Source organism: Xenopus tropicalis, chromosome 4, assembly GCF_000004195.4.
Source record: "Xenopus tropicalis strain Nigerian chromosome 4, UCB_Xtro_10.0, whole genome shotgun sequence".
NCBI lineage: Eukaryota > Metazoa > Chordata > Amphibia > Anura > Pipidae > Xenopus > Xenopus tropicalis.
The window spans coordinates 75,620,006-75,647,676 of NC_030680.2; the positions used below are offsets into that span (position 1 = coordinate 75,620,006).

General features: G+C 42.1%; 1 protein-coding gene across 1 annotated transcript in view; it reads left to right on the forward strand.

Moving 5' to 3' along the window:
• Positions 1-27,671, forward strand: part of cnot1 (CCR4-NOT transcription complex subunit 1) — an 81,077-nt gene that overhangs the window by 28,074 nt on the left and 25,332 nt on the right. Inside the window, 13 exon segments of the mRNA NM_001097189.1 lie at positions 4,000-4,119; positions 4,454-4,576; positions 4,664-4,815; positions 5,161-5,311; positions 7,253-7,454; positions 7,647-7,775; positions 9,089-9,213; positions 9,426-9,712; positions 11,619-11,697; positions 12,172-12,378; positions 17,356-17,496; positions 18,684-18,863; positions 19,888-20,004. Coding sequence (NP_001090658.1) covers positions 4,000-4,119; positions 4,454-4,576; positions 4,664-4,815; positions 5,161-5,311; positions 7,253-7,454; positions 7,647-7,775; positions 9,089-9,213; positions 9,426-9,712; positions 11,619-11,697; positions 12,172-12,378; positions 17,356-17,496; positions 18,684-18,863; positions 19,888-20,004 — 2,013 coding nt within the window.

A 27,671-nucleotide genomic window follows, 5' to 3' on the forward strand; every position in this document is an offset into this window, starting at 1 on the left:
CCAGAACAAACCAAAACCCAGCTTTGGCTCTAAGAGAAGCAGCTCCTTTCGAGGCCAAACCTTCCGCAATTTCAAGAGTAGTTATCCCTCTCGCGCATCTACCTCATTCAAGCAACGTTTTCCCAACAAGGGCAAATCCACATGGCAGGCTAAGAAGCCCCAAAAACATCTCTTCCTGACTACAAGGGGGGAACCTTGGAGGTGCAGGCTCTCGGGGGGCCGACTTCGTTTCTTTGCAGAAACCTGGGCACTGCACACCGCGGACCCCTGGATCTTAGACACACAATCCTTCGGTTATCGTCTCGAGTTCCAGCACACTGGGCTGCGGGGGCGACCTTTCAAGGGAGGTCAGTCCAGGGTCAGTGGTCCCGAAAAGAAGCTCCGATCAACCTCCTCGAAATAAGAGCAATTCGCCTAGCCCTACAGTCTTGGCAGTCCCTGCTGCAACACAAACCAGTGCGCATCCAGACAGACAACGCCACCGCCGTGGCCTACATAAACCATCAGGGCGGCAAACAGAAGTAACACCCATTCTGCACTGGGCGGAAGACTACGTTCCACGGCTCTCCGCCATCCACATTCCCGGGATAGCCAACTGGAAAGCGGATTATCTCAGCAGGCACAGAGTGGATCCCGGGGAATGGGAACTGCAACAAGACGCCTTTCAACTGCTAGTTCGCAAGTGGGGGGAACCCCAGGTGGATCTGATGGCCACAAGGCACAATCGCAAGGTGGCCAAATTCTTTGCAAGGTGTCTAGATCCTCTGGCAGACAGGATAGATGCCATGACAATACCCTGGCGCTTCCACCTGGTTTACCTCTTCCCACCTCTTCCGATGCTTCCTCGAGTTCTCAAAGATTCGCAGGGAAAAGGCCCTGGTCATCGTGGTCGCCCCATGCTGGCCAAGGAGATCCTGGTACTCAGATCTTCTGAGCCTCTCCCTGGAACCTCCGTTACCGCTTCCACGACGGGACGATCTTCTCTCTCAAGGTCCCATTCGTCATCGGAACCCTCATCTATTCGCCTTAACGGGATGGCTCTTGAAGCCACAATTCTAATGGAGAAAGGATTATCCGAAGAAGTAATTCTGACCATGCTGAAAGCACGAAAACCATCAACATCCAAGGCCTACCATAGAACATGGGATTGTTACCACTCCTGGTGTGACCAACAGAATCTAGAATTTAGGGAATGCGACATTCTGACGGTCCTAGACTTTCTACAAGCGGGACTGGCCAAGGGACTCCGCTTAGGATCTCTGAAGGCACAGGTATCTGCCCTTTCCATCCTGTTCCAGGAACTTTGGCCCTTCAGGAAGATATTCGCATCTTTCTCCAGGGGGTTTCTCGGGTGGTCCCTCCCTTTCGACATCCTATTCCCCCCTGGGACCTCAACCTGGTCCTCAAGGCCCTCCTGGAGCCTCCATTTGAACCACTGGAGTCGGTTGAGCTTCACTTTCTCACGTGGAAGACCATATTATTGGTGGCGATAGCCTCCATTAGACGTGTTTCAGAACTAGGCGCATTGTCTTGCTCCCCGCCATTCCTAATCTTTCAGGAAGATAGAGCAGTTTTACGCACAGTTCCCAGTTTTTCCCCAAGGTGACATCATCATTCCACATTAACGCAGAAACCCTCAGAACGACAGAGTTGAAACTCCACCGTTTGGACGTGGTGAGAGCTCTAAAAATCTATACCTCCCGCACCAAATCATTCAGGAAAACCGAGCCTCTATTCGTTTTACCTTCAGGCCCTAGAAAAGGGCTTTCTGCTACCAAAACCACACTAGCTCGCTGGATCAAAGAGACAGTTAGGCGGTCCAATCTGGCTCAAAAGAGAACGCCACCCTTAAGACTGCGAGCTCACTCGACCAGAGCCTTAGGAGCTTCTTGGGCTCATAGAAATTTTGCATCAGCTGACCAGATTTGCAAAGCGGCTACCTGGTCCTCCTTACATACTTTTACACAATTTTATCAATTCAATACCTAGCTTTCCGCAGAGGCATCCTTAGGCCGAAAAATCCTCCAAGCGGTAATTTCCTAAGGAGTTCCTCCCTCCCTTGCCTGGAGCATCTTTTGGTATGTCCCCACTGTTCCTGTGTCCCCCTTAGACATGAGAAAAAGGGAGATTTATGTACTTACGGTTAAATCCTTTTCTCTTCAGTTGTAAGGGGGACACAGGACTCCCCACCCGGAACTCTTATGTTCAAACTTTCAGCCGTATCTGTAGCATAGTTTACTAAGTTATGTTCCTGTTTGAGTTTGTTACTAACTGAATGCTGCTCGCTAAGCAAGGAGGGATAAAGGGAGAAGGGGTGGCTGCAATTCTTACATCACTACAGTGTCCTGCCTCCTGGTGGGAGGGGCCCTTTACCCCACTGTTCCTGTGTCCCCCTTACGACTGGAGAGAAAAGGATTTAACCGTAAGTACATAAATCTCCCTTTGTTGCGCGGCGACTAATCTCCCCGTCTGCCATGACCCTTAAATACTGGGGTGACTTTACATTACATTTAAAGGAACAACCACATTAAAAGAAGGTGTCTTAAACTAATACTGTCATGGGAAAACATGTTTTTTTCAAAACGCATCAGTTTATAGAGCTTTTCCAGCAGAATTCTGCATTGAAATCTATTTTTTTTTTTTTTTTTTATTTCACAAGGGCCTAGCCATATTCTTCATTTCCCAGGATGCCACAACCATGTGACCTATAATCCCCCTATAATCCTGCTGTAGGCTGGTAGCTCAGAATACACATTCCTCAATATGGGGGGAGGGGGGGGGTGGAGGTGTCCCAGGAGAGGAAGTCAGATACTGTCGAACATGTTTACAAAAAAGGAGACAAGAAATCCTGTTTTTTCCTTTTTATAGAGGACTCAGTGCAGCTTTTCTGTGAGTGCTTATGGCTGTATTTACATTGACCATCTGAAAAAGTTTTTACCTTTACTTTGCCTTTAAAATGTCAAAGGGTTTTTTATTACTGCTGTATCCTTTCTAATTGATGGAAGGATGTTATTAAATAATAACCTGGTCTATTCACCCACTTAAGTAGAATGAATTACTGTATGAATTTAAATATTTCTATTATTAATTTCAGTGAACTTGCAGGAATGACCGTCTTTAAAATATTATCTATGGCTGGCTTGTCTATATACTTTGCTTTTTCTTCCCTATGTATTTGCACCATCTTTTAAACCTGTGTCATATTGTTGGCAGAGGTTACGCTGTGGTGCTAAAGGGACTTCACAGCTTCCCAAATTCATATTTGCTTATAGTGAGCAGTTTGACAGAGGGGGCTGTGAACATTTTTATAGGATGTTAAGAAAAAAACGGCATACTAGGAATATATTGTACAAGTTTCAGATTTTTCTTAATGGTTAAATGTACATTTTTAAAAAATATTATGGATGTATAGTAAGTAGAAATACAACATGGCTTCTTTTAAACTGAAACCTCTGTATACCTTCCATTTGCCTACTCAGCTTGATGATGGTTTCAGAAAAGTCCAACCACGCTTTATACAATATTTCTTGTTAATTTTTTTTTATGGTTCCATATTACATATGTACATGAATAACCAGCTTTAATTGGGTGGGCTCCTCTTCTACGTTCTGCTGCAGTAGACACACCTGGGTTGCTCTCCAGCATTAGTAATGTGGTGGGGTCTGTTTGTTTTTACTAGCTGTGCATTTGAGTGCTCGCAAAAAAAAAAAAAATATCCACAAGTAGCCCCCTACCCTCCTCCCCTTTGTGTTGCATAGAAAGGCTTTCAAACAACCAGCACTGGCAGTTTCCACACTGTAGTCTAAAAATGTTCTATAGTGTTTGTACATGCATTTGAGGCAGGTGTAGCAAAATCATAAAGTCGTGAATAGAGGAAATAGAATTAATTTTTTTTATTTTTTTTTAATTTGAAATGCTAGTTTAGATCTAGATTAGGTTATAAAGAGGATGTAAACCTTCCCTGAAATTTTGTGGGTTTTTTTTTCTTCCCCACAATAGGGACAGTCACCATCAATACGGCAGCTTATCATGCATGCAATGGCAGAGTGGTACATGCGTGGTGAGCAGTACGATCAAGCAAGGCTCTCTCGTATTCTTGATGTGGCCCAGGACTTAAAGGTAAGTTGCTGCTCTTTTCCTCCAATAGTAGTAATTGGGCTATCAAGCTAAACAATGATTTCCTGCACTTAAGCCTTCCTATTAATTTAGATTAGTGTTTTAACTGGACCTGCCAACCACAGTCTTTAAAGCATTTGATTGGTGAAGGGTTAAACTAGGCTACATCTGGTTTATGGTAGACATAGTTCAGACCCAGTGAGGTATAAATACAGTTTTACAAACAAATAAGTTAAATATTGCTTTCAGTAGATGTTAAGTATGTTATTGTCCGAAAGCATCTATTATTTTTCCCTTTTCTAATGTATAGCATTCGTTTTTTGTTTTTTTGTTTTAGGCGTTGTCAATGCTGTTAAATGGCACTCCATTTGCCTTTGTTATTGATCTTGCTGCACTTGCCTCTCGCCGGGAGTACCTCAAACTTGACAAGTGGCTCACAGATAAAATACGAGAGCATGGGGTAAAGCCGATTTTTCTTTTTCTCCCACCTCTCAAAAAAAAAAAATAAATAAAAATTAAATGTATGATTTAATTCCCATTTTTTCAGGAACCATTCATCCAGGCTTGTATGACCTTTTTAAAGAGACGGTGTCCTTCTATACTGGGTGGTCTTGCACCAGAGAAAGATCAGCCTAAAAGTGCCCAGCTGCCACCTGAGACTTTGGCAACAATGTTGGCATGTTTACAAGCCTGTGCTGGGTAGGCCTCCACATTCTCCATCAATTATATCAGATATTGTCAGTTTTTTTATATATTTTTTTTTTTTGTGTGTCCCATCTTATACCAGCTTATTCATAACTCCCAGTCACTACATACAAAGTGAATATAGTTTTGTGATTTAAGCACATAGCATCAGTTGTTAGTAAATCGAGCATAAACAGTAAGGAATGTATATCACACAGTACAAAATAGTTAACGTGTTGCTCTCTATAGTTCTTATTGATCCTTTTTATTTCTGAAGTGTATAAAAAAAAAAATAAACTTTGGTTACAAAATAAATAAAGAGGAGGGGGTGTAGTAATTTTACTGTCTTTTGTCATGTAGAAGCGTTTCTCAGGAACTTTCGGAAACCATACTTACCATGGTTGCAAACTGCAGTAATGTTGTAAACAAAGCAAGACAGCCTCCTCCTGGGGTTATGCCAAAAGGCCGTCCTCCAAGCACTAGCAGCCTGGATGCAATCTCACCTGTTCAGGTAATGCACTTTTCTCATATTTTCCCTCGCCCCGCCATTCACTTGTAGTATTTACCTTGTAATTGCTCATTAATTTGTAAATGTCTTAAAGGAAAACTATACCTCCAAGCAATGTAGGTCTCTCTAAAAGTATATTGCATAAACAAGCTTATATGTAACACCCTGCTTCATTTAAATAAACCACTTTCATAAAAATATACTTTTTAGTAGTATATGCTATTGGGTAATCCTGAATAGAAAATTGCCATTTTAAGAATTAAGGGCTCATAGGATTCACCGTGCACACAAACAAGCCAAGGCACACATACATGCTAGGCCACATTAGCCAAATAATGGACAGAGTTAGCTCTCTCGCTTGCACACTACTTCCTGTTACACTTAGCTGCATTATTTCCTGTCAGGTGATCTCTGAGAGAGCGCACAGACCATCACAAAATGGTGGCTCAAGGAAAAGTATGTAAAAGGGCATGTAAATAGGCCACTAAACATAATTTAAATTATCTGTTGTTTAAGGGGGTATAGTTTTCTTTTAAGCTTAGAGTAGGGAATCACACACACGATGTGGAGGCTTTTTGTTACATCATGACATATATTTTGCACTCTTAAACATTTAATGGTTTAAAGGACATGTAAACCCCACACACACAAATTTAATCCGTGAACAGCCTCTTTGAAATCTTTCAATACCTGCCACACTGGTTGTCCAGAGGTTAATAGTAAGGCTGCAGCATCCCCTTTATCACTTAGATTTCCTTCTCCTCCTTTAACCCACTCGGCCTCCTCCCTCAGGAACTTGCTTTGGCTGTTGGCTTGTGGGCATGCTCAGTTCTAAGCTCAGATTACTAAACACGTCCTCCAGTCTAGCAGCCAGTGAAGAGGAAGGAGAGAAGGAGAAAGGGTGTAAGCCCGAAACATGTTGTGTGCTGGGGTTTGAATAAAGGCTGAAGCAGTTCATCTGCGTGAAGGTGCTCTCCTCTTTTTCTGTGATATTCCAAAAAGCCAGGCGGTGGGCTATTGGGGATTGACGCATCGTGCCGTGTGAGCAGTAAGGCTGAGCATTTATATATTCAATTTTTCCAGCCAGTGAAGAGATGGCATTGCTGGTTCCCATAGAAACTCAGATCTAGCTGCCTGCCGCATTTTTTTTTTTTTTTTTGTCCTGAGCTCAGCTTTACCATTACAGGGCTCAAACAAAGCAGAAATTTTATCAAAGACAGTTCTGCCTTTTTGAGCCTGTATACTTGATGAAATGTATGCTGAATAAGGGTCTGGGTGTGTATGCTGTTTGCAGATTTAAATGTATCTATGTATTGGGAAAAATGGCCACCAGGTGAAAGCTGCTATTTGCTTTAGGAAAATGTGATGGTGCTGGCAAACGGAGGGGGATATATGCAGTACAAATGATGCCATTTGGATGAGGGAGATGTGCCCAACTGATATACATTGTAGGTAAATGTAGGCTTTACATGTCCTTTAAAGGTGGCCATTCATGGGCAGATTTCAGCTGGCGACTGATTTTCCCTTTGATTGGGAACTTGCCAATGTGGTCCACTGGCACCTATGCCAACCGTTTTAATTTGATCATTTGGCTGATGTCATCCTCCTTAAGGTTGCCATACATTTTGTGATCCACTCGTTTGGCAAGGTTGCAATATCGAGCTAATTTGGTTGTTTGGCCCTAGGGTAGAGGCAGACATAGGCCAATCATAGGCCAGACGCCGTTCAGGTAGGCCCTTTGTGGTGCCCAAACAGTAGCCGTAACATGATGTCAGCATAGTTCTCATTTACAGGGGCATTTATAACCCTGCAAAAGCTTTGATGTATTAGGAGTGATAAACCTGTATTTATTTAAAATGCTAAATACTGGTAGCCTTGCATAGTTTACATGGAAGGTTTTTTAATTCAAAACTATGTTCCAACTTTTTTTTTTTTTTTTTAAAGATTGATCCTATTGCAGCCATGGCCTCTCTCAGCATTGGTGGATCTGCTGCACCTCACACTCAAAGTATGCCAGTTTTCCCTCCAAATTTGGGGTCTGCTTTTAGTACCCCACAGTCTCCAGCAAAGGCATTCCCACCTCTTACTGCTCCAAACCAATCCACTGCTTTCAGTGGCCTTGGTGGGTTAACTTCACAACTTCCAGGTAACACTTCTTTTGGCTAATCTATTTATTTGTAAAATGTGCTCACAGTCATGCTAATATTTTAAATAATCGGGACTGAGAATATGCTGTCAGAATATCCTGCTGGTATGAATGAGCATTTTGTTCAGTACACATCGTATTCCTTGTATTTTTACATTTCTTTCACTAAATGTTTTTCTCTTTCACATACAGGTGGACTTGGAACAGGTAGCTTGACTGGTATGGGAACAGGTGGACTTAGTCTTCCTACGGTGAATAGTGATCCCTTTGGGCAAAGGAAACTGAGTACATCTGGACTTAACCAGCCCACTTTTCAGCAAAGTAAGTGTATTAATAATCTTCTTTATTCAGATGTTTGTTTTTTTTTTTTTTAATTAAAAACCTCTATGTAGTCTTAATTTGCTCAACTAAATTTTACACATTAAAAAGTTTTTCTTCAGGGGACAAATACCTTGATTTTTACTTATCCCTATATGATTTTACTTGTTAAAAATGCCTTTACTGCACTTTTAGCATACCTTTTTGAGATCCAGTTTCTCAATAAAAAAAACCACCTACCTGTTTCTCCCTCTCCCCAGCCTGATTAAACTTTGTTCATGTCAGTTAGAGAAGCTGCACTTTTTACATGAAGTTAAAGTTCGATTGTGCCCCATTACCAGCTGTTACATCTCATCCCCAGCACTTTTAGTTGCTCAATTTCTACTAGGTATAACAATCTTCATTAAAGCACCCTCCTGCTGCTAGCAACAAATCCTTTTAACCTCAGATTAAACAAACTTTGTGCTAGTGCTTTAAAGAAGACTGTTATACACAGAAGTGCCGGGAATGAGATCTCACAGCTGATGTTGGGACACAAAGGCAATTTGAAGGAAACTTGCAGCTCCACAATATAGGAAGGGTAACAGAGACAGGGGTGTGAATTGGGCTGCTGAGCTTGTCTCACTTTAGAGTGTACAATTTGTACTTTTGTCTTGTGACCCTGTGCCATCTCCCCAAGTGTAGATCAGCACTACAGATCTGGGTTGCAGGCCAGCAAGGATCCAGGAGCTTGTTGTGGTTCTGGCCTATTGCTCCTGTTTCTCTGGTCCCTGCAGATGGAAGCAAGGGTACCCCCTCTCAATTTTTTTTAATGAAAATCATTCAGATGTTCACTCAGAAATGTGCTTTGGCCAAAAAGACTAGTTATGCTATTGAACTGAATTAAATGCATTGTCTATCTGTATATTCGCAAACTGCTGCCTGATTGCTAGGTTAAATAATCCCTAGCAACCAGATTGCAGTTACGATTCTAGAGATGAGAATTGTAGAACAAAAAAAAAGTTAAAATTTCAAAAAACGCTACGTCATCCTAAAAATGTAGTTGTAAGGTTGACTACCACTTTGAATATTTTGGCCTACTGTGTGCCGCCACCTTTGCCACTGTGAATGTCTTGTACTGCTGTTCAGTGGATTGGTGGACTTGCCCATGTTTGGCCTGCTTTTTTCCCCAGATTTTAGCATGGTGGAAATTACCCCAAGCAGGTAGGCATTGCAGTATTGCAACTGCTGTTGAATGTTACTTACAACGTAGCTAATCTTGTGTGTGCTGCATTTTGACCTTTAGAAATTGTGTAATGTTTGTTTTTCTTTACTAGCGGACTTGTCTCAGGTGTGGCCAGAGGCAAACCAGCACTTTAGTAAAGAAATAGATGATGAAGCAAACAGCTACTTCCAGCGCATCTACAATCAACCTCCACACCCAACTATGTCTGTGGATGAGGTAGGTGGAGAGCAGAACTTTAAGCAGAAACATGGCGGGCATGTTGCATGGCTACCAAACAGCTTACTTGCATAGACAAAAGTTGTCCCATGCAGGGTGTACCTTATTTGGTTTGGTAGTCTGTGTTTTTTTTAGGGGGGGGGTTATATTCATATGGGTTTTTTCCCATAGTTATATAGCAATATATTGATTTTGGTGATCTGTTATTGCAGGTGTTGGAAATGCTGCAGAGGTTCAAAGACTCTAACATAAAACGGGAACGTGAAGTTTTCAACTGTATGCTGAGGAATTTGTTTGAAGAATATCGTTTTTTTCCTCAGTACCCAGACAAAGAACTGCACATAACTGCTTGCCTTTTTGGTGGCATAATTGAAAAAGGGCTGGTTACCTACATGGCTCTTGGCTTGGCCCTACGCTATGTACTTGAAGCACTGCGTAAACCTTATCAATCCAAAATGTACTTCTTTGGCATAGCTGCACTAGATCGCTTTAAAAATAGGTATGTATATTTTGGCTTTCATTACTATCTGAAAACCTTTTTCCCTGTTATTGTATTCAATACTGTGTGTAAGAGCAATTTGTTAAGATGTAAGTGTGAAAATTTAATTATCGTTCCATGTAATTTTATTCGTATTTTGGGAGTACTTCACTATAGTTTTTGCATGTTATTGGAAGTTAAAGGGGCAGATCATGTTCTTGTTCTTCATGTTTTTTAGCAAATTGGTTCTCAAATAGCACACATTGACTGTTTTTTTTTTTTTTTTTGACCGTTTTTGTGAAAACATTTTAATGTTCCTTTCTGGTGTTTTAGTCTGGGCAGCTCATTAATCTGAATAATGTTAACAAATATATCAATTATAACTTCAGTGCCAGTAGGGCTGAAGAAATGTATCAACTAATATATCATGTTAGAACTGGTTAAAGAGTTGGCTGAAAAATGAAACTATTTATTAGAAAGTTTATTAGAAAGTTATTTCCAAAGCCTCCACTACTACTGTTAACAACTATAATCCACTATGCTTATAATGGTGGCTTCTGACTCCAAATGTTCCTTATGGCTAAGGTACAAAATACATTTAATATATAAATTTAAACGTGTACCTTGTACTTGGTAACTAAGCTGCTTGAATCCATTGGGGTTTTTTTTATGTTAAGGAGTGGATGTTCAGCTTTTCCAAAGACCTGGCCAAGTGGGTGCCTAACATTTTAGCACCCCCAAGTGACTTAGCCTTTCCTTGTCCTTTAAAGGAGAAGGAAAGGTAAAAAGTAAACCTTATCAGAAAGGTCTGTAAATACATCCATAAGCACTCACAGAAAAGCTGCACTGAGTCCTCTGTCAGACTTCCTCCTCTCAGAAAAATCTTTCAGGGCATCTCAGGACTTGTCTGCTCAGTTTGCTACTCTCTCCCCCTCCCAACTTTGCTGTAAACTAAGCTACCAGCAGCTTAGAGATGCAGCAGGAACGTTTCTGAGACCAAGCTAAAATGGCAGCTGCATCTTAAACAGATGAAGCTTCTAGGTCTGTTAACCCATGTATGATAAAGCATTATATATAGCATTCTTGCTTGTGCTTTTTTTTTTTTTCTTTTTCTCTGGCATCTATATAATTAATATAAGAGAATCTTATGTGTAATGCATATACAAGTATGGTACCTGTTATCTAAAATGCTTGGGACCTAGGGTTTTCCAGATAAGAAATCTTTATTTGGATCGCCATACTTTTAGGGCTCTGGCACATTTTCGCCGGTGGGATGGCATTTCGGGGAGATTAGTAGCCCGCGACAATGGAGATTTGTTGTGGGCGACTAATCTCCCTGTGTGCCAGAGCCCTTAAGTCTACTAAAAAGTAATTTAAACATTAAATAAACCCAATAGGCTTGTTTTGTCTTCAGCAATGTTGGTTTGGATCAAGCACAAGGTACCGTTTTACTCTTAGGGCTGTGACACACAGGGAGATTAGTTGCCCACGATAAATCTCCCTTGTCGTGGGCGACTAATCTCCCCGAAATGCCATCCCACCGCCGAAAATGTAAATCGGCGGTGGGATGGCATACACGGCGCTGCGATTTCCCGAAATCGATGAATTTTTCTCTCAAGGCAACTTCGGGAAATCGTGGCGCCGCGTATGATATTCCACTGACGATTTACATTTTCGCCAGTGGGATGGCATTTCAGGGAGATTAGTCGCCCGTGACAAGGGAGATTTGTCACTGGCGACTTATCTCCCCGTGTTCCACAGCCCTTACAGAGAAAAAGTAAAATGGAGTCTATGGGATATGGCCTTCTTGTAATTCGGAGCTATCTGGATAATAGGTTTAAGGATAACTGATCCTATTTTTGTATTACATTTTGTAATGGTTATGTATTGTCATTAACATGTATTTAACTATTTTTTTTTATTTTAGATTGAAGGATTATCCTCAGTATTGTCAGCACTTGGCTTCTATTAGTCACTTTATGCAATTCCCCCATCACTTGCAGGAGGTGAGTGTCCTACTTGGTAGAGCACGGTACTTCAGAATTTGTTGGCAAATTTAAAATAGAGGGAGACGTTTTAGGATATTTTAGGTATTGTAATTTAGGGAGGTGACCCTATATTGTGATTCTTTGTGCTGTAGAGTGCCATTGGTGGGCCAACCTTTATTCTGCTTTCAAGGTTGAAAAGCTTTATTCTGCTTTCAAGTTACCATAGAATGAGAGGAGATGACAACATAACAGCTTGAGTGGGAAACTATGCCACTGCATCCAGTTACTTCTACAGTTTAGGAATACTGAAATTGAGGTGTGCTTATGGGTTCAAGATAATTCTACCACTTTTTTTTTTCCTTCTCCTCCCCAAAGTTGCTAAACTGTTTCCTGTGGGCAGCAGTATTTTTGGTACATTAGTACATTATGGGCTCCTTGCTTAACCACAGTATCTGACCGTCTTTAATTTTTTTTTTTGTCTTTAATACTCAGTATATAGAATACGGACAACAATCAAGAGATCCCCCGGTAAAGATGCAGGGCTCTATTACAACTCCAGGAAGCATTGCACTCTCTCAAGCACAGACTCCTGCCAAACCAGCTAGCAGCAGTGCTGTCACAACCCCTACTACTACCACCCCAGCGAAAACCATCACAATAACTAGGCCTACTGGTGTTAGCTTCAAGAAGGATGTACCAGTAAGTGACCTTGTTCCCTTTTATATGGATATTTGTGTTCAGATTAAAATGAGAATTTTGTTTAACTTTTTGCTTTTTAAAAAACGTAGTCTGTTCTACTGCAGTTTTGAAACTCATTTAGTTATAGGAAAATGGCACACTGGACTGATGGTGCTTCAGGTAGCCCCCATAGACTTGCATTCCAGCTGCCTGAGAAGCACTTGTCTGGTTTATGGTTTATGAAGATGAATGGTTTGTGGTGGGTGATTTAACTATTCACTCACTATCGTGAGAATGCGATAATTCTGATTGGCTGTTGGTGGCTCCACACACTTTTTTTTGAAACCTTGAATTATTGTCACAGAGTGACAATACTCTGCAAAGTTTAGAGACCTTGACACACAGTATGAGAGTGGCGGCATTCAAAATTAATAAAATTCAAGGTGAAATATGATTGGCTGTTGGTGGCTCTGCCAACTTTTTCAAACCTAAAACTGTAGTCCCCTATGGCAGCAGGTTGAATTTCCCCATTGAAAGTTTGTAGGTAAAATTTGACTGTTGGCTCCACCCAGTTTTCCAAAACTTGGACAAATTTATTTGACAGTTTGGGGGACCCTAGTACTAATGTTTTCATTAATTTTTTTTTTTTTATTGTTTTATAGCAATCATTACAATAGTTCACGTTTTAAACAGAAAATTGCATTCTTTTTTGTTCTTTACAATAGTCTATAGATATGAAGTAACTTCTAGATATTACAGATTGCAAAGACATTATCCATCAATTGGTAACAGTGTAAATATATTTCCATACGCATATAAAACCTTATGTATTACTCAGTTTCAGAAAAGAACCGGGGAAACAAGGGGGTAATTAGTAACCGAGGGGTATGGTATTGGCCATATATCGCTTCAATAACATTTCACTACAATCAGGTAGATAATATCGAAGTGGAAAGCAATCCTCCAAACCTATAGTCAATCCACGGTTGCCAAATTTTAAGGAACAGTGGGTATTTATCTAGGGCAATACTAGTTAACTTCTCATTTACAAATATCCAGTCGATCTTAGGTTTAAGTAGATTATAGTTAATAGCAGGGGACTTCCAGGACCTCGCCAATACTTGCCTTGCGGCTAAAAATATCTGGTTGATTAATTTCTGCTGTGTCCTGGTCACCCCTTGTACTGGCGCTCCCAATAATGCCTCATATGGGTTTTTTTGTAAATTCACATTTAAGACCGCAAATATCATATTATATACCCGTATCCAATATCTAATTGCTTTCGGGCATGTCCACCAAATATGGCCCATAGTACCTGGTATGGAGCACCCTCTAAAGCAGTTTTCGTTAGTGTTGGGATAAATATGCGCAAGTTTCTTAGGAGTGAGGTACCATCTAAAAAGGACTTTATAACCTGCTTCCAGTAGAATTGTATTATTTGAGCTATTCCGTGTATTGTCCCATATTTTCTTCCAGTCAGATTCTCCTAAGGTTTTATTTAGTTCTTTACTCCATGACTTAATATATTGAAGGTTTAATATGTCTTTAGGGGAATTTATATATTGATATATAATCGTAATAGCTTTCAAGGGGGGAATACCATCTACACACCATTTCTCAAAATAAGTTTGTTTTGTTGATCGGGTAGTATTTTGTTTCCAACATTGTGATACAAAATGAAGGATCTGAGATGCCCGAAAGTATTCCGAATTTGGGAGCTTATAGTTCTCTTTTAGGTAATCAATTGTGAAGGGGCCTCTCACTGTAAGCAGGTTCCCAACTCTCCCCAGGTTCTGGTCCCTCCACCATTGAAATGCGCGTATTTGTTGGCCTGGTATGAATTGCGGGTGCTTAAATATCGGCAATACCGGAGTGTGGGGCGATTGCAAGTTATATAGGGCCGCATAGGTGTCCCAAATTGCCAGTGTGTGTCTCAACGTAGGGCTATTGATAATTGGTCTGTGTTTCATTTGCGTCCAGAGCAAAGACTCTGCTGTATAAGGTGCTGCCATACTGTTTTCCAGGTACACCCATAGAGGAGAGGTATTATTGATATGTAAAAAAGGAATATGTGTCAATTGAGCTGCTATATAATATTTCCAAAGATTTGGAAGACCCAGACCTCCATCCCTTTTGGACCTCTGTAGTATATTGACCCGTATTCTAGGTTTTTTTTTAGCCCAAATAAATGCAGAGAGATTAGCTTCTAGTTTTTTAAGGTCTATACGTTTGAGTGGAATAGGGAGCACTCTAAATAGATACAAAAGTTTAGGAAGTAACACCATCTTTATTGCCGTTATTCTACCTATCCATGATATATGATATTTGCCCCAGTCTTCCAAGAGTTTACTTATTTTACTATATACCTTGGGGTAATTAGCCTGATATAATTGTTCAAAGGATTTAGTCAACTGAATTCCTAAAACCGTTATATGATTTTTGTTCCACTGAAATTCGAAGTTAAGGGATAACAGTTTTGTTAATTCGTGTGGTAGATTGATACTTAATGCCTCCGTTTTAGTGTGGTTTATCGTGAGGCCTGAGATGACGCCAAAGTTTTGTAAAATCAAGTATAAATTAGGTAATGATAGTAGTGGCCGAGTGATAAATAGCGTGATATCATCAGCGAACATATTGAGTTTGTGATGTTGGTCATCTTGGTTACAGCCACAGATATCCTGATTGTTCCGTATTGCTATGGCCAGTGGTTCTAGTGCTAAGTCGAAGAGTAATGGGGATAGAGGGCACCCCTGTCGTGTGCCTCTCTTGATAGTGAACGGAGGGGATGTATATGATCCAATATGGATCTTAGCTGTAGGGTCGTCATATAACGTTTGTATCCATCTCATAAAGTTTGCACCAACTCCCCATTTTTGTAACGTATATTTTAAGTAAGGCCAAGCTAGGGAATCAAAAGCTTTTTTGACATCTAATTTCAGAAGCAGTGATGGAGTTTTGGTTTTGTTGGCCCAAGCCGTAAGGAGAATTAATCTCCTTATGGCGTCCGTTGCCGGTCTCCCTCGAACAAATCCTACCTGGTCCCTTTGGATCAAACTTGGTAAGATTACACTTAGACGGTTTGCTAACACTTTAGCCAGTATCTTAACGTCTAAGTTTAGAATCGAAATTGGGCGATAATTTTTACATTCTGTCAGATCTGTATCTGGCTTAGGGATAGGTATTATTGATGCCATTAGTGTTTGGGCCTGAAATTTATCACCTGTCAGGAGGTGGTTAAACATATTTGTCAGATGTGGAATAAGAATATGGGAAAATTTCTTATAGTAGAGGGCCGGAAAGCCGTCAGGGCCGGGCGTTTTAGGGAGTTTAAGAAACTTAATTGCTATACCCACCTCTTCCTCTGTTGTTATAGCATCGAGAATTTGATGTTGTGGTAAGGTAAGGGTTGGTAGATTAATGTCTCGAAAGAAAGCTTCGTATTTGGTTTTTGCAGGCGGAGGAGGTGCTTTATAGAGTTCTTTATAGAAATTATAAAATTCCTGTGTTATCCCTAGTACTAATATTTAAAGAATGGCAGCAAATTATATTTATATGAAAGTCTATAGGTGAAATATAATTGACTGTTGGCTCTGGCAGCTTTTCTAAACTTGAACCGTAGTTAGCCAGCGACAAACTAGGCAAAGTTTGGGGATCCTGATGTTAAATGTGTAAGAATGGCAGCAGTTAAAATTTTCCCACTGAAATCAATGAAAGAAGTGTGATTGGCTGTTGGTGACACTGCCCACTTTTTCTAACCTTGAATATGTAATCACCCAGTGACCTACTGTAAAATTTGGGAACCATGGCATAAATAGCGTGGGAATGGGAATGTTTTAAATGTGAAACATTAAAATTCAGTGCATTCATTATGGCTGTTGGTGGCTCCATCCACTTTTACTAACCTTGAGTACACCAATGACTGTGAAAAATTTGGATACCCTGGCTTTAATACTGTAAGAATTGCAGCAGGTTAAATCCCCCCATTGTAAGTTAATGGGTGACATCTAATTGGCTGTTTGCAGCTGTTTGTTGGACATCCAACAAATATCTTTTCCTTCAGGATGACCTTCACCATGACTGTGATTCAGTTTGGTGAGTATAACCTCAAAGCTGCAGCAATTTAAATTTCCCTCGTTGAAAGTCGAGGGTGAAATTTGATTGGCTGTTGGCTCCTCCCATTTGGTTGTCCAACAAATGTTGCTGTTTCATTCGTAGCGAACCCATGATTATGTCGTTCGAGTTTGGGGAGTGTGGCTTTAAAGCTGTAAGTGTGGCAGCAGTTTAAAATCTTCCCTTTCATTCAATTGAAAAATTGGGGTGCTTGGACTGGACTGGTGCCATAAAAAGATGTTGGGGTGGGATAGCTTAGAAAAGCACAAACAACCTAGGTACTCCAGGATTACCTTCAAAGTGCCAAGTTCTGTCCATGCTACATTCTGTTTGCTTTAAGGGCTACCACACAAGGGATGGGTTTGACTAACCTGCTGTCCATCTGCCTCACAGCTTCTACTAATATCAGTTTCCTAAATACATTGTACAAAGTAAGAGGTAAGGGGTCCTGGCTCCCTAAAATCCCTACACCTCCTTACTATCTGGACTGCTCAATATGCAACTACGGTGATATATGAATTTAATCGCTAAGGCACTCGCTGTTTGCAAGCACAGCATGCATAATGATCTAAGAAAGTTGCTCACACATTTTTAAAATGTTTAAAAAAAAAAAATCATGACCGTATACTTTAGGTTGTTTTTTTCCTGTAGCTCCATGCCATTAACACTTGCATATGCTCTTTGTATTCCAACTTGAGCCTGTGCAAATGGTCAATGAGCCTTTGGGAGGCTAAATTGAGAAAATGTTAATGGATGCACTAACCTTCTTAACTAAATATTTTTTAGTTTATACATGAAGACAGAATACCCCTTGCACTAGAGTCATAGAATAACATCTGCGCTGTGTCTATTGATTTCTTTGGACCACCATCCCTTTTTTTTTTTTAGCCTTCCATCAACACAACCAACATAGACACACTCCTGGTTGCTACAGATCTTGCGGGACAGATTGTTGAACCACCAGAGAACGTTCAAGAGAAGATTGCTTTCATCTTTAACAATTTGTCCCAGTCCAATATGACTCAGAAGGTAAGATTTATAAACCCCTTTAAAAGAGAGGGAAATGTAAAAACTAAGTAAGCTTTATCAGAAAGGTCTAAGTAAATACAGCCATAAACACTCACAGAAAAGCTGCACTGAGCCCTCTGTCAAAAGAAACACGGGATTTATTGTTTGCTGTTTTGTAAACATCCTTCATTCCTGGGGCCAGAGTCTGAGCAGTTCTCTCCTTTCTTCCCTCTCCCTTAAGAATTCTTAACCCCCCCCCCCCCCCCCCCCACCCTTAGGAATGCGTAATCTGAGCTATAACTGCTAAGCTGCAAGCAGGAAGCTATGAAGACCAGGCTAAAATGGCAGCTGCAATTTTAAACAAACAGAGAAAGCTTCTAGGGCTTTTTACTTAGGTGTGATAAAACTTTCTGCAGAATAAATATAGCATTATAGGTGGCACTAATGTGCCAAATCTATTGGCAGTAAAATGCCAAAATGACTTTCCTTCTCCTTTAACTTAAACTGTCACAAAGGATGCCATCCATTAGGTGCACAGTGAATGTAAAGACTGTTATTGGGCAGACAATGTAATACATAAGTCTATTTTAATTTGCAGTGTTTGCTAATTTTACAGAATGTTCCTGATGTCACTGGCTTCTGTGACCTGCAGTAACGAGTGTTACTACAGGTCACACAATTTGGTTTTATATAGCATTGTGTGCCACAGTGTGTTTGATTTTGGATATTAAAGATATACACTGACACCAGAAATTAAACTTACTTACAAAAAAAGCCTACCAGTGAAAAAAAGATCAACATGACCCTATAGGTAACTTAATGTACACTAATATTTTGAAGTCTAGTTTCTTTAGTGTCAGTATCCCGTTAAAATCAGAGTAAGGCATATGAATCACAGGAGCACCTATGGGAGTCCTTATTGCAAGTTATTGGTGGCGCACACTAATTTTGGCTCTGCTTCCTTTCAAAGCAGACTAGCAGCTTTTTGCAAGGCCGCTGTTATAAAGGTATACAGAAAAATCAGGACGCTAAGTATTACTGTTCAAAAGGTGTTACATATTATGAATTGTAAACTAATTTTGTAAGATAAAACCAATTACACAAATATTTTTTGTTTTACATTCAAGTGTTCCTTGCAAAATACTTTGGTTTAAAAAAACATATACCTGCCACTTCCTGCTCTAGAATACTTGTAATTGTATTTTTAGGTAGAGGAGCTGAAAGAGACTGTAAAGGATGACTACATGCCTTGGGTATCGCAGTATTTAGTAATGAAAAGGGTCAGCATCGAGCTCAATTTCCACAGCCTGTATTCCAACTTTCTGGACGCGCTTAAGCATTTGGAATTCAACAAAATGGTTCTAGCTGAGACCTACAGAAATATCAAGGTGCTGATTTTATTCTTTGATTTCATTAATATGTACCTTACCTCTAATGCTCGGTTCATTTGAACAGAAGATTTAGACATTTGTTTTGGAGCTTCAAACAACTAATTTCTAGTTAGAAGCTAATTTGTGTGCAGTTAGGTGCCAATATGTAACGCTTTTCAAATGCAACATGTGGTGTCTTGGTTTGGGCTGTTTTGCTGCCTTTAGACTAAGACAGATTGCTATAATTGATTAAACTATGAATTCTAAATTGTACCAGCAACTTCTACATGAAATATTAGAGTTTCTGTCCATGAACTGAAGCTCAAAGTGGGTCATGCAACAAGCCTGCACAGGACACACCAGTTGGTCTACCAAAGAATGATTAAAGCAATATAAAGTTAATGCTTGTTCATTTATAAAAATATCTAGTTTTAGTGCTTTAGTTAAAGAAACAGTAACACAGTAACACCAAAAAATGTATATATTTAAAAAAAAATGAAACTATAATGTACTGCTGCCCTGCACTGGTAAAAGTTGTGTATTTGCCTCAGAAACATTACTAGAGTTTATATAAACCCTGCTGTGTAGCCATGGGGGAAGCCATTCAAAAGAAAAGGCACAGGTTAAATAGCAGCTAACAGATAAACCCTGTAGAATACAATGGTGTCTTATCTGTTATCTGCTATGTACCCTGTCCCTTTTCTCCTTTTTTCCAGCTTGAATGGCTGCCCCCATGGCTACACAGCAGTGTATTTATATAAACTATAGTAGTGTTCCTGACGCGCGCACACCGGTTTTACCATTGCAGGGCAACAGTACGTTATATTTCAATTAATTTAAAACACTTTCATTTTTTGGTGTTACTGTTTCTTTAAAAACAAATCCATGTTTTTGGTCATATTTATGCAAAAGTATTTAAAAGGGTTCACAAATTTAAAAAAACAAAAACACTTACACTGTACTTGCGCACAGGTGCTAACAGACACAAGTGTGTGGGTGTGTGGTTTTTTTTTTTTTTTTTTTAATTTTGCCTTTCGTCCAGGTGCTTTTGACATCCGATAAAGCTGCTGCAAATTTTTCTGACCGCTCCTTGCTGAAGAACTTGGGACATTGGTTAGGCATGATTACACTGGCAAAGAACAAGCCAATTCTGCACACGGTGAGTGACTTCTTGTACACTGCATTAAAACTACCTAGTTACCTAGTTTGGGAGCGTGCTACCTATTCAGATAGTATATGGTTCATGTACTGCAATATTTAGTCAGGCTTTTTTTTGTTTGAATCCATATGTTGAGCTTCTTGAAGGATACTTAGAGCCCTCTGTATCTTGAGAAACTTTCAATTATTTGAGAATGAATGAATGGGTGCCTGTTTAAAGTATAGATAAAAGGTTTTGAGGCATCAAAACAAAATGCAAACCCTGCATTACATAACTAATGCAAGTTATTTTCTGGCATTTAGTAGCCATGACAAAGTAGCTTCACGTATCTTCACCTAAGGATACTTTTAACTCGCAAATAAAAGTTTGCCATTGCAGCATTCAAAATGAATCCACTTTCTTATATAGTATGTAACTCATTTTTGAACCATTGTCAAGAAGTGTATAATCTACACAGTAGCTTTTCTGCATGGTGCTTCACTATGTCAGACCCAGTCTGTTTAAATCTGATAATGCAGTGTTTTTCAACCTTTTTTGGGCAAAGGCACACTTGTTTCATGAAAAAAATCACGAGGCACACCACCATTAGAAAATGTTAAAAAATGTAACTCTGTGCCCAGCAGCAGTGCCCCCCTAGTACACTGGTGCCCAGCAGCAGTGCCCCCTAGTAAATTGGTGCCAAGAGCAGTGCCCCCCTAGTACATTGGTGCCCAGCAGCAGTGCCCCCCTAGTACATTGGTGCCAAGAGCAGTGCCCCCCTAGTACATTGGTGCCAAGAGCAGTGCCCCCCTAGTACATTGGTGCCCAGCAGCATTGCCCCCTAGTACATTGGTGCCAAGAGCATTGCCCCTAGTACATTGGTGCCCAGCAGCAGTGCCCCCTAGTACATTGGTGCAAAGAGCAGTGCCCCCCTAGTACATTGGTGCCAAGAGCAGTGCCCCCCTAGTACATTGGTGCCAAGAGCAGTGCCCCCCTAGTACATTGGTGCCAAGAGCAGTGCCCCCCTAGTACATTGGTGCCAAGAGCAGTGCCCCCCTAGTACATTGGTGCCAAGAGCAGTGCCCCCCTAGTACATTGGTGCCAAGAGCAGTGCCCCCCAGGTACATTGGTGCCCAGCAGCAGTGCCCCCAGGTACATTGGTGCCAAGAGCCAGCCCCCCTAGTACATTGGTGCCCAGCAGCAGTGCCCCCATAAGTCAGTGTGCCCTGTGGCCCCCCCTAATACATTGGTGCCCAGCAGCATTTTACTCTTCGGCGGCTTCAGCAGCATCTTCCCCTCACGCGCGCCGCCTCTGCACTTCTGCCTACACGCGACCGCACACAGGCCCTTTTATAACGTTGCGCCCCGTGCGTACTGACGTCGCCCGTACACACGGGGCGCAACCAATGACAGGGCCCGGATTTTTTTTTTTTTTAAAGTAAAAATTGCGGCCCTGCCTACGGCACACCAGGCAACATCTCGGAACAGCGGTTGAAAAACGCTGTGATAATGTACCCAAAGTTAATTTGTAAACCACTCTCACTTCATATCCCATAATCTACTTCTCCAACCTTGTGACTATTGCTAGAGACAGCCCACATGGACTTTCTTTGCAGCACAGAATTGAATAAAACTTCTTGTTTCAAATAAGGTATATCAGGAAAATTTCATCCTGCACGGATCACAGAACAGGCTTTTTTTTTTTTTCTGGGAAATTTTCCATTTCTCTGTATACTCTGTATAGTTCAACTGTATGTTATCAAGAGAACAATTTGCATGTTTTAGGCCAGTGATCCCCAACCAGTGGCTTGGGGGCAACATGTTGCTCCCCAACCCCTTGGATGTTGCTCTCAGTGCCCCCAAACCGGGTAGTTATCTTTGAATTCCTGACTTGGGGGCAAGTTTTGGTTGAATAAAAACAAGATTTACTACCAAATAAATCCCCTGTAAGCTGATAGTGAGCATAGAGACTGCCAAATAGCCAATCTTAGCCCTTATTTGACACCTCCATGAATTTTTATGGTGCTTGTGTTGCTCTCCAAGTCTTTTTACATTTGACTGTGGCTCACAAATAAGAAAGGTTGGGGACTCCTGCTTTAGACTTTGTTGTATTGTTTTTTTTTGTTAATTGTAAAATGCATAGAAGAAACGTACACATCGCTTACTGGATATAGAAGACATGCTGAGGTGATGAAATATACAGAGTCTATGCATGCCTAAGCCCCTTTCAGTGGTTATTGTCTTTACTATGACAGGCTGTTGGTCTGCTGCTGTAACGGGGGTAATGATAACTAAGAAATGTTCTTTATTAACTATAAGGTGCCTCCAGGTCTGGGTAAGGCACTATACGGTATTTTTACAGGATCTGATTCCATAATACCAGCTACTGTGAACCTATTTAGTCATGTTAAAAAATTAGGACACCCTATGGAAGCCTGTGGGTTTTTGTAAAATTCTTGGACATGGTAAACTCAATTTTAACAAAACTGGGAGATTCAAGTAATATAACTAAACAATTAAAACTGAAGAAAAGACTTCAAAATCTTCTGTAAACTTTAATTCTACAAAAATGCAATTTCTGGTGAGGAATAAATCAGGGCATCCCCACATTTAGTCCCACTTGAAATGGCTTAAAGGAGACATATCCTATAAAAATTATGAATGTACCAGTGAATTATACTCCTAGATATAGAACGATTGTGCTTAAAAAAGTTGTTTCAGACTGATTTATTGAGAAATTCCACAAAAACTCACTAGCCCCGCCCATCTGTTCCACTTTTTGCTGGCTGAATTCTCTGGATGAGCTGGGGAGCCGGCGGCCCTCCGTACACTGCACTGTAGGATAGGAACCAGCAGCTAGGCTGACCTGATAGGGAACTGAAGCCAGTCTTTGCTTGTCTGAGTGCAGGGCTGTGATTGGCTATCCCCCTCCTACTGTGCTTCTGGCAGGTACTGTTAGGACACGCCCACTCTTCATTTCACACTGGACGGAGAAGCGATACGATCTATAGGGAGCTCCAATAAAGGGGCCATTTTTACAGAGAGGATTAATTTTTAGCACAAAGTGAAACCAGCACCGTATATTATTCATAATTGCCTACAAAATTAGAGTTTTTCCCATTTATCCAATATGTCTCCTTTAAATCGCACACAGGTGGATCACATCAGGTTCACATGATTAGAACATTGTTACTCAACATTTTGAAGGAGGTTTGCCCTATTTAACCCTTTCACTGCTAGACGTTTTGGTCAAAGCGGAACTTCTACTGCCAGACAGTTTTTGAACATTTTGCACTTTAGGGGCCTTTCCTTGGGGGCACTTTTAGTTTACCCAGGAAAACAATATATTGTTTTTTTTTCAGGACATTTTGGTGTAATTCCAATTCTGTTGCAAGATATAGGCTTCTAAACATCTAAAAAATTTTAAGAAAAATCACATTTTCCATAATATAAACACATACCAGAAACAAAAATTATTTTATGCACAAAAATACAACTGATTTGGAAAGTCCCATGTCTCCTGAATGTGCCAATACCGAATATATATAGTTTTTTTAAGTTTTCTCACTTGTATAGGTCAAAAACTCCCAGCAGTACACTACCAAATTTCCAAAGCACAGATTCTGGGGAATCCAGAATAGGCACAACTGTCTACTTCAAACTATTAAGTCGCAATGCTTTCCTAAAGTTATTGGTTTTTATCAATTTGTGAAATTTTAAAAAAATGTCTTTTAAAAAATCACTTCAAAGCTTCCAGTCTATAGTATCTTATCTCCAATAGGTCATGTAGGGGCCCCAATGGGAACATACCCCCATATGATCTGTCATTTCAGCTCCTGCAAAATCAACACATTTATATCCTTTATCTGGGATAATGGTACAAAAAAAGTACTCACCCCAGAAAGCCATATATTTTTGGAAAGTACACATTCCCCTGAATCTATAATGGGTACACATTTCTTTTTACTCCTAAGTACCAAGTCGTAAAGGTTTCCTGTTTGCCGGTTTTTATGACATTTCAGAAAATCGCCTAAAAATGTTGCAATTTGCCACATTTATCTCACACAATTTCTTGCATACAGAGGAAAATCACCCCCAATAGAAACACCTACGGTCTACTGAACAGTTTGATGCCCAATATGCATAGATATACCAAAGTCTGGTATGTACTGACCCCAAAATGAAAATAGCGCTTAAGGACTTTCTCCAACTCAGCTTTTGCATACAGAGCCGCCTGACAGCATATTATGTGCTGTAACACTCCCTAACTATACAGATAAACCCAGAAAACCATATAGTTTTGGAAAGTACACATTCTGACAAATCTAACATCGGTAAAGAATCATTTCTACACCAAAGTACCAATCTGCAAAGCTTTCCTAAATTTATTGGTTTTTATGACGTTTCAGAAAATCGCCTAAAAATGTTACAATTTGCTGCATTTTTCTCTTGTCTACATTGGGGAACACGGGCACCATGGGGAACACGGGCACCATGGGGAACACGATCCTGCAGATTGGAGAATGGACACTAAAAGGTTAATGTAGCTCCTCCTCCTGCTCAGGGCTTCGTCCCCCCGCCTACTCCCTCTACTTGTCCGTTTTCTTTTAGTGTCCTCAGAAGGAGGACGGACACTTAGTGGCTGGGAGCAGTGGTGCAGACTATGGTCTAGTGCCATGCTACATTGGGGCCAATGTTTACTTTCTAGAGCCCCACAGCCCCCCGCACCCGCCGCCGCCGCAGGGGCTAACCCAACCGGCCCCTTCCATCTCCGCATGCCATTCTCCTTACAGGCGCGCGGCCATCTTGTGTCGCTGTCTGTGCGTTCCACCTTCCGTCGCGCCATGCTGTGCCGCGCGTCACTCATCTTCCAGCGGCCATCTTGGAACGCCGTCTTGCGTTCCACCCGCCGCGCGTCATCCACATCCGGCGGCCATCTTGCAACACCCTTGTTGCGTTCCACCGGTCGCCGGCGGCCATTTTGGAACGCCGCTTTTGCGCCAGAAGAAAGCCTGCATCTTCCCAGCCTACGAACAGCTTGACAAAATCGTTAAGGCACAGTGGAAGACCCCGGATCACAGAGTACAGCTCTCCAAGTGATTCACACAGAATTACCCCTTCCCACAGGAATGCATTGATACGTGGGCTTCCCCACCGACCGTACACCCTCTGGTCTCTCGCCTTTCCAAGACTACCACCATTCCGGTGGCGGACGCAGCCTCGTTCAAGGACCCCATAGACGAGCGCCTGGAGGGCTTCTGCAAGGCCATATTTACCGCCTCAGGGGCAGCCCTATGCCCCATCTTCGCAACAGCATGGGTGTCCAAGGCCATGGAGGTGTGGGTGGAACAGATCTCCCAACTGTTAGGATCCGATGACCCACACACAGAGCTTCTGCTTTCACAAATAGCGGATGCCAACTCCATATATCTGTGATGTAGCATTAGATGCGGCCAAGCTCATTGCTAAAGTCTTTCGCCGCCGGTCAGCGGACCTTACATCTAAGAGATCTCTCGTCAGCCTTCTTCAGCGCTGAACTTGAAAAGATCATCTCACAAGCCACGGGGGGAAAGAGTACCCTACTTCCCCAAAACAAGCACAAGAGACCTACATTCAGATGCAGACCATTCTTTCGCCCCTTTCGTCAGGGCCAAAGACAAAAGACATCCTCCAAGGAGCAACAGACTTCGTCAGGGGGAAACTTCTGACCCAGATATCCTGCCAAGCAGGGCACCTCATGGTCTACTACCAAGAACACCACCAAGTTCCCCCCACGACAAGTCTACCTCCGCCTGAAGGGGTGCCCACCCCCGAAGGCATCTCCTTAGGCGGCCGCCTAAGACACTTTCGGGAGGTGTGGCTACACCAGGTCTACACAAATCGTATCCAACGGCTACCTAATCGAATTCTCCCAACCCCCCCCCCCCCAACGCTTCTTCCTGTCGCGCCTTCCACCATGGGAACCCAGACGCTCTGCCTACAGAGAGGTCTTAAGCAATCTGGTTGCTTCCGGAGTGGTTCACCCGGTCCCCACATCAGAAAAAGGCAGGGGGTTCTATTCAAACCTCTTTATAGTACCCAAGAGGGACGGCTCCTATCGCCTGGTGTTAGACCTGAAGGCCGTCAACCAATTTGTCCAAAGACATCACTTCAAGATGGAGTCCGTGCAGTCTGTTTTAATGTCCCTGGAACCAGGGGAATTCACGGCGATGGTAGACATCAAGGACGCGTACTTACACGTACCTATTCACCCCAACCACCACCGTTTCCTAAGATTCTGTGTGGCAGGGGAACACTGGCAGTTCTTGGCCCTGCCCTTTGGCCTTTCATCCGCGCCGCGCATCTTCACGAAGGTAATGGCAGCGGCCCTGGCAAGCCTCAGACTTCAGGGTGTCAGGGTCATCCCATACCTGGATGATCTGTTGGTGAAGGCCCCGTCCGCACCAACAGCCACTCATCAACTGACGATTCTGATCCAGTCACTCTTCCACCTGGGATGGCTGATCAACTACCGGAAGTCGGTCCTCACCCCAGCACAAAGGTGGAGTACCTGGGTCTCACCCTGGACACAGCTGCAAAGAGAGCCTTCCTGCCACAGGACAGAGTAACTACCCTGTGCAGCAGGATAGCTACAATCCAGCGGGCAGACAACTTACCATTACACATTTGCATGCAGACTCTGGGAACTATGGTCACAGCCTTCCCAGCGTTACCCTACGCGCAAGTACACACCAGACCACTCCAGAGACTGATTATCGTACACCAGAGGCGGTATCGACTAAATCTGGACAGAAGGATACCAGTCCCACCACAGGTCAAGAATTCCCTCTCCTGGTGGCTACACCTGCCCAGGTTACAGTTAGGGAGACCCCTTCCCAATCACGAGTGGACAGTGGTGACAACAGATGCCAGCCTACAGGGCTGGGGAGGTGTCCTGGCAAGTTGAACAGTTCAGGGCCTTTGGAAAAAGGAAGAACAATCTCTCCCCATGAATATCCTAGAACTCGGGGCAATTTTCCTCTCCCTGGTTCATGGACAAACCTCCTACAGGGCCACCCGATCAGAGTCCAAACAGACAATCAGCGGTGGCCTACATAAACCATCAAGGAGGCACAATCAGCCAAAGAGCCTTAGCAGAGGCTCAAAGAATCCTCCTCTGGGCCGAACAGACTGTCCCAGCAATCTCCGTGGTTCACATTCCGGGAGTAGAAAACTGGACAGCGGACTTCCTGAGTCGTCAAACTCTAGATCAGGGAGAGTGGAGTCTACATCCAGAGGTTTTTCAAGAAATTGTGGCAAGATGGGGACTACCAGAAGTAGACCTGATGGCGTCAAGACAACCGGAAGGTGCCACAATTCATAGCAAGAAGCAGGGACCCATCAGCTCTGGCAGCAGATGCCATGGTAGTACCGTGGCCCTTCGAACTAGCATTGTGTTCCCACCCTTGGCCTTTCTACCAAGAGTCATAAAGAAAATAAAAAGAGAAAACATCAGCACCATCCTGGTGGCCCCCTACTGGCCTCGCCGCCCATGTTTCACAGACCTGTTAGAGCTGTCTGCAGAAGATCCCTTCCATCTTCCAGTCAGGGAGAATCTTCTAACACAGGTTCCCTGTGTCCACCCGAATTTACAGTCGTGGGCTTTAACGGCGTGGCTCTTGAGGCCCTAGTGCTATCCAGCGCAGGAG